Source organism: Caretta caretta, chromosome 8, assembly GCF_965140235.1.
Source record: "Caretta caretta isolate rCarCar2 chromosome 8, rCarCar1.hap1, whole genome shotgun sequence".
Lineage (NCBI taxonomy): Eukaryota > Metazoa > Chordata > Testudines > Cheloniidae > Caretta > Caretta caretta.
This window is the reverse complement of record NC_134213.1, coordinates 80,596,157-80,610,611: the sequence shown is the minus strand read 5'-3', so window position 1 is coordinate 80,610,611 and position 14,455 is coordinate 80,596,157. Positions and strand designations below refer to the sequence as shown.

General features: G+C 38.6%; 1 protein-coding gene across 6 annotated transcripts in view; it reads right to left on the bottom strand.

Moving 5' to 3' along the window:
• The window catches only part of TTLL7 (tubulin tyrosine ligase like 7), a 134,740-nt gene that overhangs the window by 64,186 nt on the left and 56,099 nt on the right, over positions 1–14,455 (bottom strand). For all 6 annotated transcript variants that reach the window (XR_007358025.2, XR_007358024.2, XM_048861131.2 and 3 more), the window contains 6 exons: positions 14,323–14,444; positions 13,556–13,623; positions 7,666–7,824; positions 6,288–6,504; positions 4,600–4,764; positions 3,719–3,877 (listed from right to left, as the gene is read on the bottom strand). Coding sequence is in view for 4 of the 6 variants with exons in the window: in XM_048861131.2 (XP_048717088.2) it covers positions 3,719–3,877; positions 4,600–4,764; positions 6,288–6,504; positions 7,666–7,824; positions 13,556–13,623; positions 14,323–14,444 (890 nt within the window). In the remaining 2 variants the exon portion in view is untranslated. The remainder of the gene's footprint in view (positions 1–3,718; positions 3,878–4,599; positions 4,765–6,287; positions 6,505–7,665; positions 7,825–13,555; positions 13,624–14,322; positions 14,445–14,455) is intronic.

The window sequence follows — 14,455 nt, the reverse complement described above, 5'->3', positions numbered from 1 at the left end:
CTACCCCCACCTCGCCTCAGTCTTGGCTACTGCCAGTCATCGCTTAGCCCCGCTCCCCAGGGCAGACTGCAGTGTATCAGCCACTCATCACAGACAAGAGGGTTTGGACCTGTTGCCTCTGTCTACCCGTGGGCTGCCCCCTTGCAACTCCAGTACCTAATAGGCCCTAATCTAGGCCTTGTAGCCTGGGGGTTTCCAGGCCAGAGCTCCCCTGCTCCCAAGGCCTTTCCACCTCAGCCCGCTCCAATCTCGGTATTCCCTCATGTCCCTACAACCAGCCCCTTCCCTCTCTGAATGCAGAGAGACTCTAAGCTTCAGTCTAGCAGCTCCTTTATAGGCCCAGCTGCGGCCTGATTGGGGCATGGCCCAGCTGCGGTCATTTCCCCAATCAGCCTAACTTTTCTTGCCCTCAGCCCTGGCTCTCTCTCGGGGCTGGCTTTGAAGCCCCACCAGGCAGGAGCAGGTAACCACCTCGCCAGACATCCCATATGCACACACCCCACACACAGAACCCAGGAGCAGTGTGATTCTAGCCTTACAACTATTATCATAGGTGGCAGCCTCCAGAACCCTCATCTTCACATTCTCCTGCATTTGATAGCAGGCTAGGATGATGGAAATTGCATATATGTTACTAGTGCTTAGGAGCTGGTGACTTGTATGAACATAGACATTTCTATTTCTAAAATGCAGATACAGCATTGTATGTCATGTGCTGTTTCTGGTCAAGGCATCAATGCCAGCAAATTAGTCTCTCTACAGGGAAGAGAGGGAAGGAACATGTGTTTTTCTAATTAAAGTTATGCCAAACCCTTGTGAGAAATATGCCTGCTAAACTACTCAATGACAGTCAATGGTTGGATAATAAGGCTATAAATTTGGCATATTAATTATGGATGTTTTGCTCATCAATACCATCATCATCGTGTTTTACTGTCCGTAGACAAACTTTTAAAAAATGCTTTGTTTTTTCCTCAAGCTATACAAGCACTGCAAGCAGTTGCCATAATGACATCACCCAGTTGGTTTGAAAAAGACAAAGCCCCAAACATGCATTAACAGTAAATTTAAAAAGAGTCCAGTAAAAGGAAAACAAAAACACACACACACACACACACACCTGCTTCTGAGACGTGTTACCTACTATTTTTACAAGTAACATTATTGTAGAAGAGAGATTAGAGGAAGAAACTAAGTTTGTTCACTTGACAGCACTCTTTATATAGTTAGTTTTACAGTTTCCCCACTTCAGTCAGTCAAACAGCTTCATCTGTTGTTTATGTGGGTCTTTCATGAAGGGAAGGGGAAAATGTGTGTTTCAAAAATAGGTAATTGTGATTGTAAATTCATAAAATATTGGCAAGGCCACAGGCAGTACCGTACCAGCAACACATTTTGACTGGGTGTAAACAGATTAGGTTTCAAGATTAGAAGTAATCCATTTGTAAACCTAAACTATGTCTACACTACAAGTGCTACAGCAGCATAGCTGCTGCTACACCGCTGTAGTGCAGACACTTGCTACAGCACCGGAAGGGGTTTTTCCATCACTGTAATTAATCCTCCCCTGACAGGCGGTAGCTTGGCCAACGAAAAACTTCTTCCATCGACCTAGCAGTGTCCAGACAGGGGCTTAGATAGGCTTAATTACATTTTGCATAGATGTGAATTTTTCATATTCTTGAGCAACATAGCTAGGTTGACCTAAATTTTAGGTGTAGACCAAGCGCTACTAATAAAGTGTCTTACTAATCCACACTGTGGAGTGAAAAATTGTTTTCATGCTGGTGCCTACATTCTGTCTCTATGCTTCCCAGTTACGCTCATTACAGTTACTTTGTTCAAGCAGCAATTGATTTGTGTATGCCCAAATAGTGAATCAAGTAGTTAGTGACAATGTGTGTGCAAGGGATTCTTGCTTTGGTGTTTGCCTTGTGGGTTACCAAAGACATCTAAAGTTCTGTTCAGTAGGACTCCTTTTTTCCATCCGCAGAACTGGAAGTGCTAATAGCCTAAAGCTGCTTTATGTACTTCAAAGAAGTTTGTCAAACAAAAGTTGCAAAGAGTGATAGAAAAGATGTGTAGAGTTAAAGTAACTTTTAAAGTCAAACAAAATGTTAAGTGAACTGGCGTTGGTCTGGAAAATGCATCACTTCTGTGTCAAACAGTTTGTTAAAAACTGATACAGAATAAAAGATTACAAGTCAAAAATTAAAAAAAATTCCTGCTGCATCTGGTGGGCAGGGTGGGCATCTTCTTTTCTGAACTGACAAGCTGAAGCCATATCTTGGGGAAAAGGTTCATTCACTAAAGGGCTTGATCCTGCAAGGCGCCAAGCATTATGGCATGATCTAGCAAAACACTTAAACAAGGGTTTAGTTTTAAGTACTTGAATAATTCTACTGAAATCAATGGGATTACTCACATGCTTGAAGTTAGCATATGCTTACGCACTTTGCTGGATCACATCAGAGTGCTCAGCACCTGGTAGGATCAAGTCCAAAAGCTGTAAATGCCATCTCCAAAATAATGGATTCATGGCGTTATATTGTATGTTAAAAGTGACAAGCTTGTTCTCTATCTTAACTGAGAAAAGATGACAATATTTTGTCAAAATAAAAAGCTAGTTTCTAAACTAGAAATGGAAAATAAATCTTTCCAAAGCAATTTATAGGTCTCCTCCTCCACAGACTAACGCTAATGTTTAAAATGCTGAGATATGTCAATTGGTTTTTGCGGAGAAGGTGCAAAAGCCTTGAGGATGTTCTTCACATCACCCTATGGAAGGCAGTATCTTCACCTCCGCCTGAACTCATTCACAGCCACCATCCTTCCAGCTAGGGAGGACTGCACTAGACGCCATTCAGACTTATCAAATACTTGTACTTAACTGGCCAGAATGTAATTAATTAATGGAGGGCTGATTCTGCCACCTTTACTCACATTGAGCAGTTGCCCTGAAGCCAATGGAGGAAAACAGTACTCCATTTGAGTGAGGGTGGTTCTCAGACTGGCATGTGTTCAGGAAGCCAGGGTTACACCTTTCTTCTCACAAAAAGTTGTATGTGAACTTTAAAGTGGTCAGGACCTCAGTATTACATCGCTTGTGAAATACAACACCTGCGGCAAAACAATATCCTTCCCTTACCCCAAACTTCCCAACCTCAGGATCATTCAAGGGCACCGATTCAGTAATAGCCCAGACTACATGCCACAGTAAAAAGCAAGCTGCATCCATGCTGCAGTGTGTAGCTACATGTGTCAGGTAAAGGCTCTGGCAGTGGGAAGTAAGTGGAGAAAGGCTGAGTCTGAGCATTCTTTCCCTGCTGCTCCCCTCTCCACTGTCAGAGTCTTTTCCTGTGACAGGGAAAGGCTCCAACAGCAGGAGACAGTGGGACACTATCCTGCTAAAAATAGCAGAGTAGATGGGGAGGCACAGTTTGGGCAAGTAGAAAGCTGTTTAGGGTTTGTACTCACTCTACTTATAACTTACCTTGTGCTAGGGGGGCTACCCATGTATATTCGCTGCTTGCTGCTGAAAGAAGCATGCAGTGCACACATACTCTCAGAAGGATGAGTGCCAGCTATTTAAATCACCAGTACCCCTCCCTACAACGCTTGGATTTTCCTTGGGAGTTTTCCCAGGAAGGTATGGGCTAGGCATGACTGTACTTAGTTTTATATAAGCACACTTTACAGTCTAACAAAAGTGCTTTACCTCCAGGAGCCAGGGTTTTAGTTTTCTGTCCAGCAGAATATCAAATCCTAGTACTTCGAAACAGACACTGTCACTTCCGGGAGCTTGGCCTGGTCTGCACATACGATAAGCATGAAGGACATGTGGCTCTGCTACTATGAGAGTCTTCACCACTAGTTCCTGTGGGGATTTTTCACAAAGTTGCATTAGAACCGCAGGGAATGATATCAGCATATTTTGAGATAAATCATAACCAAGGTTTTCATATTCAAGTCTTCTAACACATTCATGACAAGAGGAATTGTCTAGATCTGTCATATGTGGTTACAAAAAGATTGAACAAATGATTGCTCTATTTTTAAAGCAGTCTGAGGGAATTATATAAACAAATCCATTTTAAGGGATTTATGCATAAATTTAGCCCTTTGTTTAAGCAACTATTGAAAACAGCATTACATCTAATTTTGCCCTGCCTTATATCTTGGGAAACTGTAGTCTTATTAAAGGTTACATGACATATAGGTCAGGGCAGAGTTTTCTCCAGATTTATTAATATCTCCCCTGCTATTCTTATTGCAAATAATTCACTCTGTCCTACATTGTCTAGCAAAATGACTTCAATGCTAACCTCGCAGAAAAATGCCTCTCCATGAGGAAGGCTAATTCAGTCTGAAAGCTGTCCTACTTCTAAACCTTAAAAAAAAATTAAAACAACAGTTTGCCCTTAGCACCAATTTACAGTACGTCCTGTGTGATGTGCATTATTGAGAGCTCGGATTAATAACGCTGCAATACACGTGGTGATTTCCGAGCAAAGTCTAGAGATGACAGGTGACATTAATTTTCTAAATTGATATGCTGTATATACATAAATCATTAATTGCACATTCGTTTTATCTTACTGAAATATCACTCCAGAATTTGGAAACATCAAGGTGATTTGTTTGTAGAAACTCAGTAAACCATTTTATGGAGCGTTTACTGCCTTTATCTTCTGTTTCATCCCGTTCAAAATGCTCATTATGTTTATTCACAGAGTAGTTGGTTAGATGCATATACAACTGGCTCTGCAAGCAGGGAAAGGTAACAGATATCTCATAAATATGGATCCAGAATATGTGGTTCAAATAATTTAAAAAGAAAATTAAAGAAATTGAAATAAAAGCCTTTAATGTTATATAAACCTTGACATACTGTAATATTTATTTTATTTCTATTAAATATATGAATTCATATTTTGAGTTTCATATGACATTTATTGAAATAAACCCACAGCACATCTATCATTACATGAAGCTCAAGTATAATTAGCTCTTGGGAAGATATTATATACTGAATGTTACAGCCCTGATAAAGCAAAGAATTTAAGCATATGCTTAAATTTAAGCCAATTGAAGTCAGTGGGACTACTTGGTATATGCTTATGTACTTTGCTGGGGCCCATGTGTGTTGCCAATCTTTATATGTCCATACATAAACAGTAACTAGAGAAAAGTATCTACAGAGCAGTTAACATACAGAACGGTTACATCCCCACTATCAGAGGTGTCTGTAGACCAGGAAAATGCTATTAAGTACTTGGCTACCTGTCTCATTCTAAGACAATCCCCCTTTCAGTTTTCACTGTACTCTGTTTATGAGAAATGTTCTCATGATGAAGATCCGGTTTATCTCCTTAAAAATATCTACTACTTGCGAGCTCTATTCCCTCACCCTTGCAGTTGTCAGTAAGGCTCAGGATTGGCTGCCGGCAACCAGACATTAGAGGCACGGAAGTTCCAAGGCAGAACATCAATGACATGTAGCCCAATAATGTTTGTTTTTATTTTAAATGGAAAAATGCAAACAGGAGTTGATTTATGTTTTCCATTGTGTTTTTTCATTGAAAATGGAATTGAACTGATCAGACAGAGCTTGAAGGGGATACTAGGCACACAGAAGATTAACAAGGAGTTAAAATATTGAATGAAAGCAAAACCTGCTTTCAGAAGAAGGACACAAATTCAAGGGTATTTTCAAGGTAACATTTTTGATGGTTTACAGAACTTGTTTCCTGAGTATTCGCTGATGCAGGATAAGGCAAGAGATTCCCCTTTCTCACCACCAAAGACAAAGTATTGAATAAATATAAATTCAATATAACAGTCATTGATGGGATCCACTTTAGTTCTCCCTGGTCTAGGTTTGAAGCTTAATAATTGCTGCCTTTTTCTCTCTTTTTAGAAATAAGTCTTTTGGAGACAACAGAAGAAGTAGAGTAGTTTGAAGATTATTATAAAAGCAATGATATGTCATCATGTTCTAGCACTGCAGAGCCAATAATGAGTTAAATGTCTTGAAGACGGTTTTTTATTTTAACTTCTCATTTACATTCTGAACTTTAAGCTGACAACAGAAAGGTCCTGCTTGGCAAATATAAAACTAATTCTGGATTTGAAAAGCTAACGTAAATGATAGGTTAATGTGGACATTTGTTTTCCCTTCTCCAAATGCTAATCTTGCTATGTATCTGACATTTATTCAGTCATCCCCTTATAAAATATTTAGTGCTATTGTTGCAAGTGATACATTGGGACTAGTATCCACTTACCAAATTAGAGTCATTGGGAGGATGGTACTTCTCTGTGCCCATTCTCACAAGTCCATCATGATATAAAAATATTTTTAATGGATCACAGGATGTCACCAGAATGTACACTCGTAAATCAAACTTGTAGCCTTCCATAAGAAATGGTTTGTCAAGGTATTCCTGGACAATCAAGTGATCCTGAGCTTGTAGTTTTTCTCCATTTCTTATCAGAGAGATTCTGTTTAAAACAAAGGTCAATTTAAAACACTGAAATTTGACACAACTCTTTGAAGTACATTTTCATAGCTGACCAGCCAAAGAACCATCTGAATTCCATTATCTATGTAGATATTTGTGTGTCTTATTTGCGTGGTACAGAAACATGCCATTCACTTACATGCTTTTATTGCTTCCTGTACTTGACAGTGCTACAATGGGATGAAGAAAATCAGTGCACCATTTAAAAATAACTTTCTGCTCCTATTCAAGCAACAAGTTGGCATAATAGGTTTCCCTCTGCTGTTCAGAAATGCTAGGCAGAGTGACCAGTCACTGGCTTTTAAGATTATTTCTATTATTTAAAGACTGGCTCCTATACTTTCTTCAGCTCATCTTCTGCCCCAGACCCAGGATTCAGTGCCACTCCTCTGCCAAACTGATTTCAATGGGGAGTAACATGAGTACAGGTGGCAGAATAAACCCCTGTTTTTCCATATTCCAGTTTTCTTTTTCTTTTTTTACCCCCCTCACTCACTCTCTCTCTCACACACACACACACACACACACACACCCAAAAGATTGGAAAACATTAGGCCCTAAATATACGGATTTTTCATGTTTCATTTCATATGTTTCACATAACTAAGTGGCTGAGCTAACTGATATAATGAACTCCAGGACATTAAAATCTATGTTTAAAATACTGAAGTTTGGAGTTAAGGTAACAAAGCTGTGAAAATTCTGAGTTGAGACTGAACCTGGTATACTTATCTCACCTGGTTGTTCCTGTAACATCCCATCCCATAGATGAAAGAGTATATAGCCTATATGTATTTTCACAAAAGGAATCCTGATCTCAAGTCCTATTTGAGCCCCTTATCAGCAAAAGCTTTCTGTAACACAGAGAACAAAGCTCCCCTTTTACCCTTTACATTTCGCCTTATATCTCAGCTGTTATTGGTCTATAGGCCTTTGTCAAAATGTGAGCCTTCTTATACTGACACTACTATTCACATATTAAACCTTTTGCTAACACAGTTTCCAGGTAATGACAGTCGCTTGGGATAAGACACACAAAAGTTAAGATTTAATCTCAAAAGCCACCCATTATTTGGAAAAAATAATTTTAACATTTCACTTTTGTTTAGATAACATGAATAATCTATTCAAATCGACCTACCCATGCCCCATTGCACCATTAGCTGGTTTGACTATAAAAGTTTTCTGTCTTCGCTTCTTCTTCAGTTCCTTTACATAGTTCTGAAATTGCATATATTCTGCAGGGAAGATCCATGTTCGAGGAATAAAACTATAATCCTGAGGCTGAGACTTGATCATTCTGCAAAAAGGAAAACTGAATTTAGAAATCTTTTTCAACCTTCAAGTTTAGACCTGTTACACTTCAGTCTACAGGACTAAATTGTATTTTGAATGGGGACTCTGAAAAGCAAGTTTATTGACATAATAGAGTAACAGGAAAACAAGTCCAAAACAGTTAACAATAGTAGTCTATGATGCATTAATATGCAAATAATCAGAACTATAAAAAGGGCTATATTGCATTTTTGCATATCCTCATGCATGGATTCATTTCTCCAAAAGATGTGGCTCAATTAATAAAAGTCCTTGGTGATATGCTATCCTTCCTATATTAAAGCGTACAATGTGATTAAGATATATAGCAGTTCGCCAGAGACATCCTCCTAATTATCACATTTTGGCGGCAAAATTTTGACCTTATTTTATCCCCAGTTCATTGGTTTAATTTAATTTTTGTGCCAGTCTGGGATGCTATCATGGCATGTTTATACTGAAGATACTCATAAGAATACATATTGACAATTGTGTGCGTTTGGGTGGCAAAGAGGGGAAGGAGGGAGAGTTCATAGAGAGAGAGAGAGAGAGAGAGAGAGAGAGAGGTCACGAGGAACCAAAAGACCTAAATTCAAGTCTCCAGGATGGGGAAAGAAGAAATATGGGTGGTGACAGGGAAGAAAGAGGACCCAGACCACAAGAAGTTTATGGCAGCATTTCCCAAACTGGAAATTATGACACCCAAAAGAGGATACAAAATGGTGTCAGGAAGTCATGCGACACTGGGGGAAAATGAAGGGAAAAGAAGAAAATACAAGAAAGCTAACACTAGAAGGTTCCACCAGTTCACACTGCAAGTTGACACATCTGAAAAGTATGAATGTGCAGAGGCCACTCAAAGAAGATTTGGGTGTTTCAAAAGTAAATTAGCAGCAGTATATGACCCAAAATGGGTTGGTTTTTTTTAAATAAATATAACATTGTGCAGTGAATTCTCTAACAGATTGCAGATTTAGTTATACTCTTACTCTGCCAATGAAAACAATAAGGACAGGATGACTTGGATGTGGACTCAAAGTATCATTTCAGTCCAACTATATGAGAACATGAGAGACTTCTAATTGCCTCTTGGTAACAGAAATGAGAGAATTACCAAGCACATCTGCAAGACAAGGACGGGAGCCAAAAGACTAAAAAGATTGGTACAATAGATACACTGTCACTGAATCCATTGGCTAAGTATGCAACAAACATTACAGAAACCACAATAGCCACTATAGTTTTTACATGCTCAACATTTTTGCAGCCTTAATTGAAACTAACATTTAGAAATTTGAGTTGGGGAACACCATGCACAGAGTGCCATATCATCCACAATCACCAATTAAGCACTAATATTTAAGCTATGCTGCTTTACTCTATACATCTAAACATATTCCTGCCTTACTGGGTGAATACCTCATCTAACCACTATTGGGTTTTGATTTATTTTAACCCACAAAAGGATTTCTTGTGCTACATTTTCCTTCACCATCAAAAGGGCACAAGGTATTTACATCACAAGGTGTGGTACATGACAGACTGAAGAAAACACAGTATTGCATCTTGGCATTTAACTAACCTACAGATTTAAACATTCAGCTTTCTCACTGGCTGGATACAGTTTCAGGACATTATAATGAAGGTGCTACTTTAGAACTACACATTTCTCAGAGCAGGGACTGTACCTTTTTTGTGCCTTTTATACCATTGAGCAAACTGTCAGCATGTAATGAATATATCTACTTAAATATCACACATCTACTTAAATATCTGAGAACTTCAGGGTTTGGTTTTTTTTAGGTTTTGGTACCCACTGATGTTTAACAAAAATGTAACATTTTCTTTGATCTTTTCCCCTTGTTATGGCCCCTATTCAGGGAAGCATGCAAGCAGGAGCTTAGCTTTAAGCACATGCTCAAGTGCTTTCCTGAATCAGGCCTATTTCATAGTAGGCCTGTTTTTCCTACATATCCCAGTTCTGGTACCTACTTTTGTGCCATTCTTCTTGCTCTGTTCTCCCCTTCAGCTTCTCTATAGTCCTTACTAAGAGGACTGAAGAATACAGCACAGTGGAAAAACAAGCTATTGTTCTTTGAGTGCTATTCTAACTAATGCATGTGGTTATCCAGTCAGACTGTATGCATTTGTATTATTCTCAGAGTGTGCTCTCTGCTAAAGAAATCATAGGTGCTTAGAACAGAACAGTTAGCATGAAAAATTAGGAAAGTTTTGCTCTTAATTCTATCTCCTCTTCCCATCTGTTCAATTCCTCTCTCCCCTGATCCTCTTCTCAATATTATGATATGTTTATTCATTTTGACTGTCATAGGCACAAACATCTTCCATTGTTTGCAATGTTGTTGTAGCCATATTGGTCCTTGTTGATTAGAGAAACCAAGGGAAAAAGAACTCTGTGTAGCTCAAAAAGCTTGTCTCTTTCACTAACAGAAGTTGGTCCACCAAGGGTATGTCTACATAGCAAAGAAAAACCTGCAGTAGGCCCGTACCAACTGACTCAGGGTCATGGGGCTCATGCTGTGGGACTGGTTCATTGCTGTGTAGATTTCCGGGCTCGAGCTGGAGCCTAAGCTCTGGGAACCTCCCACCTTGCAGGGTTCTAGAGCCGAGCTCCAGCCTGAGTCCAGATGTCTACACAGCAATGGAACAGCCCTGCAGCCCGAGCCCCATGAGCCCAACTCGGCTGCACGAGCCAGCAGCAAGTTTTTCTTTGCTGTGTAGACATACCCTAAAAGATGTCACCCACCTTGTCTCTCTAGGGGGCACATAAACAAATACCTAAGTCTTTTTATAAACAAAGGTCCCCCCACATTTTGAACTGTGACTATATGCACAAAGATATATTTTGGATCCCATTTTTCTTTGATCACACATCTACTAAAATAAATACAATTGTTAGAAGTGAACCAATTTCAAATATATGATGCTACGCACAACAGTTTAGAACTTTAAAATCTTCATCTTTTTTTCTTTAATTGTGCATTGCCAATAAGTACAGAACCCCTACAGAATTTAATAAAAGAATATTTGTCATAAAAAGTTTGCGCTCCTATAGGGAATTTCATCTGAACATGTTAAAGCACTAGTGCATATACTATGAAAGTTTGGCCCATTAATTAGGTTTTATGAGGTCTAACTATCAGTACTTTCCTCATGGGAGGTATTATACTGATTTTACAGATGGGCAAACTGAAGCAAGAGGTTAAGTGATTTGCTCAAAGTTAGTAACTGAGCTTAGAATAGAAACCTTCAGGAGACTATACATAGGAACCTTTTCAGAGAATTGCCTGGGATACACTCAACTGCATATAACTCACAATGGTGTTTGAGAGAATAACGTGATTAAATCCCTAAACAATGCACTATGCTCTTCTGAACCTGAATGTATAATTACCGTCTTTTTTCTCTGGTGTTTATGAGCAACACATTTAGCAAAACATGCTACCAGATTAATATGTTGCTTTTACTATTTGTGGCTAAGCTCCAGGCCTTTCTGTTATTGTGAGGATAAAGTTTTATTCTAAAGCTTTTCTCCTTCCTCTGCTTTATTTACTTGCTTGCTTGTTTCCTTTAGAGAAAGGATTTAGAGATAACATCGTGTTCTAGACATTTGCTGCTTCTATTTGCAAAATACAGGCCTCTATTTCTGCTTGCCCTGGTGCCCCATTGTCTCAACAGAATACAAGAGCTGTATGTGTATTGTATTGCAAGCGTGAGTATCACTGAAAGACCTGCATAACAGAGCAAAAAGAAAACCCTGTGCAACATTCCAGCGCACTCTTGAAAAAAGGTAAGCAGAGCTGAGAGGTAAGATCATGAACAAAAGCAGCTGTGCATCATTCCAGGCTACAAATAAGGAAACAAGGGACTAGAATGACAGGTTTCAGAGGAACAGCCGTGTTAGTCTGTATTCGCAAAAAGAAAAGGAGTTTCCACGGTACACATCTGATGAAGTGAGCTGTGGCTCACGAAAGCTCATGCTCAAATAAATTGGTTAGTCTCTAAGGGACTAGAAGAGACTGTATGCAGCAGAAAAGCAAGAGGCCAGAAATAAGAATTCTGTACTATTATATACATAGTCACAAATATTAACACAGAAGAATAGTAATCACGAACCAAAGCCTGCACTCTACATACTGTAGTGTTCCCAGCCATATCTCCCAACTCCCTTTAACTTTAGATCCAAATTTGCCTCTTTCACAAAGCGGTCTTGAGGCATGGCACTTTGATTACTGTAAATTATTAAGGTTAAATGTTAACTCACAATACTGAGGTTATGGAAAATAGACTAGATTAATACCTGCTGTAATTCCATTTATTTCAGTAAAGTTACACCAGAGATATATTTGACCCAAAAATATTTCTGCTTAAGAAATTGAGCCCACGTTATTTACAGTTCCTTGTAGCATTGTCACAGATATAATTTTGAAATTGCATCCCACACTTGGGCTTCAGCAGATTGAGAGGCAAGTTCTCAGGCTGAACCTGGTAATATACATGATAACCTGAGCACTTTATTGTTCTGCACATTTTTTAAAAAATCTCAGACATGAAGTAGTATGACTAACATAACATTGCCCATCATGCTGGCCAATGCTGCTTCATTGTATTCTGTCTGCTTTTTGTTTTATACTTAGATTGTAAACCCTTCAAAGCAGAGACCATCTTTTTGTTCTGTGATGGTCTAGCCTCTAGTCCAGTGGGTCCTGGTCCATGACTAGGGCTCCTAGGTGCTTTGGTAATACAAATAAATAAATAAATAAATAAATGGTATGCTGTGTGTACGCGCATGTGAAAATAGGGATACACGTGTAAATTTCCATGAAGAAAAGAGACATAGTGTAGGTCAAATTTTAGGTCTAAAGATTAACTGTACACTGTATTTTAAAATTACTTTGAATTAATTTACTGCACATATATCAATATATTCACAAACCTTTCTGTACACATTTGGAAAGCTCTTCTTTATCTTAGTAACAGGCTGATTAATCACCATTTAATATTCTTTTCTTATAGGTTATACTCATTGGCCCAGATCCTCAGACAGCATAAATCATTGTAGCTTCACTGATTTCAATGGAGCAGTGTCAATTTACACTAAATCTCTGCTGAGTACCTTGTATGTTTTTCAATAATGAAAAAAAATCACAACTGACATTTTAGAAGATAGCCCACAAAAGGGAAGGACTAGTTTCTTAACAATAAGATACTTTACATTTATGTATTTGATATATATAACATGATACAGACAACTGCTAGTTATTCTAAATAGATAATATATTACTAAGGTATTACACATCAATATATTTGAATACTTTGTCCCCACTACTCCTGTTTCTGTTGCTAAATCATGTATGTGCAAGTGTGCTTAAAGCACATGTTATAATACATGTAAGGCCCCAATCTTGCCTTGTGTGGTGTGTGGACAGACTGCTGTGCATTTGTGGAGCCCCAATGAAGTCAACAGGACAGGCACAGAAGTCCAGCTGTGTGCTATACCATGCAGAATTGGGGCCAACACTACTGAGAACCTCAGAAATGATTTCATGGCTCTGTTACTGTACCCTGTAGAAATAAATTAGTTCTCATAAAAGACAACTCAGTATTGTACCACATCAAAAACACATGTTTGAAAAGTGACTGAACTTAAATCTGCATTCCAAATGCCATTCCTAGATTAGTAAGAAGTAAATTACTTGGTCATGTTTCTTGCTAAGAAATCCTTCCTACAGATCTCTCCCATTCCTGGAAAATGGTTGATTCTCTGGAGAAAAAAAAAAGAATGTTGGTATTTTTATGCATTTCTAGCACAAATATTATAGACAAACATTTCAAACAGTCAATTAAATTAGTTTGATTATACATTAATTGGTAAAGACTATTCTAAATTATGCTCGATATCCTAGAGAGTACTCTAGATGTTATTGACCGCATTCTCCTTTCCCACCAGATTTACTCCTATGTATCTCCACTGACTTCAGGGCAAGTGAGAGGAGAATCAGATCCTTTTACTCAGAGAGTTATATGTAAACAAATACTGTTGTCACAAACTAATGTTAAAAAGGAAGGAGATGACTTACAGACAAATACTAGGGAGAAGGGCTCTGATTAGCTAACAATATGCAAGCTCATAGCCAATTTATCCTAGAAATGTTTCTGTAACTTGAATAAAACACTCAGTCTCTGATCATTCACTCACAACAGACCACTGGCAAGCAGAAGCACTCATAGAACACCAAAGATGTTGACACTGAAGGCCAAGTGATACAGAAACTGCAGGGAAAACAAAATAGAAATTAAGACTCCTTAGTATCAAAATATTTGGTGCAGCTGATGTTTCTGCCTTCTAGTCTTGTGATGGGTGCAACTGACCCAAGAGTACCACAGTGATTAATTCATGACTTCAGAATGAAATAGTCTTTTTAAAAAAACTGATTCAGAAACAAAGTATGCTGCATGTTACCTGGTAGTTTCGGAGCTCAGCAATCTTGTCTTGTTGCACAGCAGAATCACTCCATATGAGATTAGCAGTCTCATCTTCGTCTCTTGTCTTCACAAACCCCATTTCATCTATTACTAGACGAACTACACAAAAG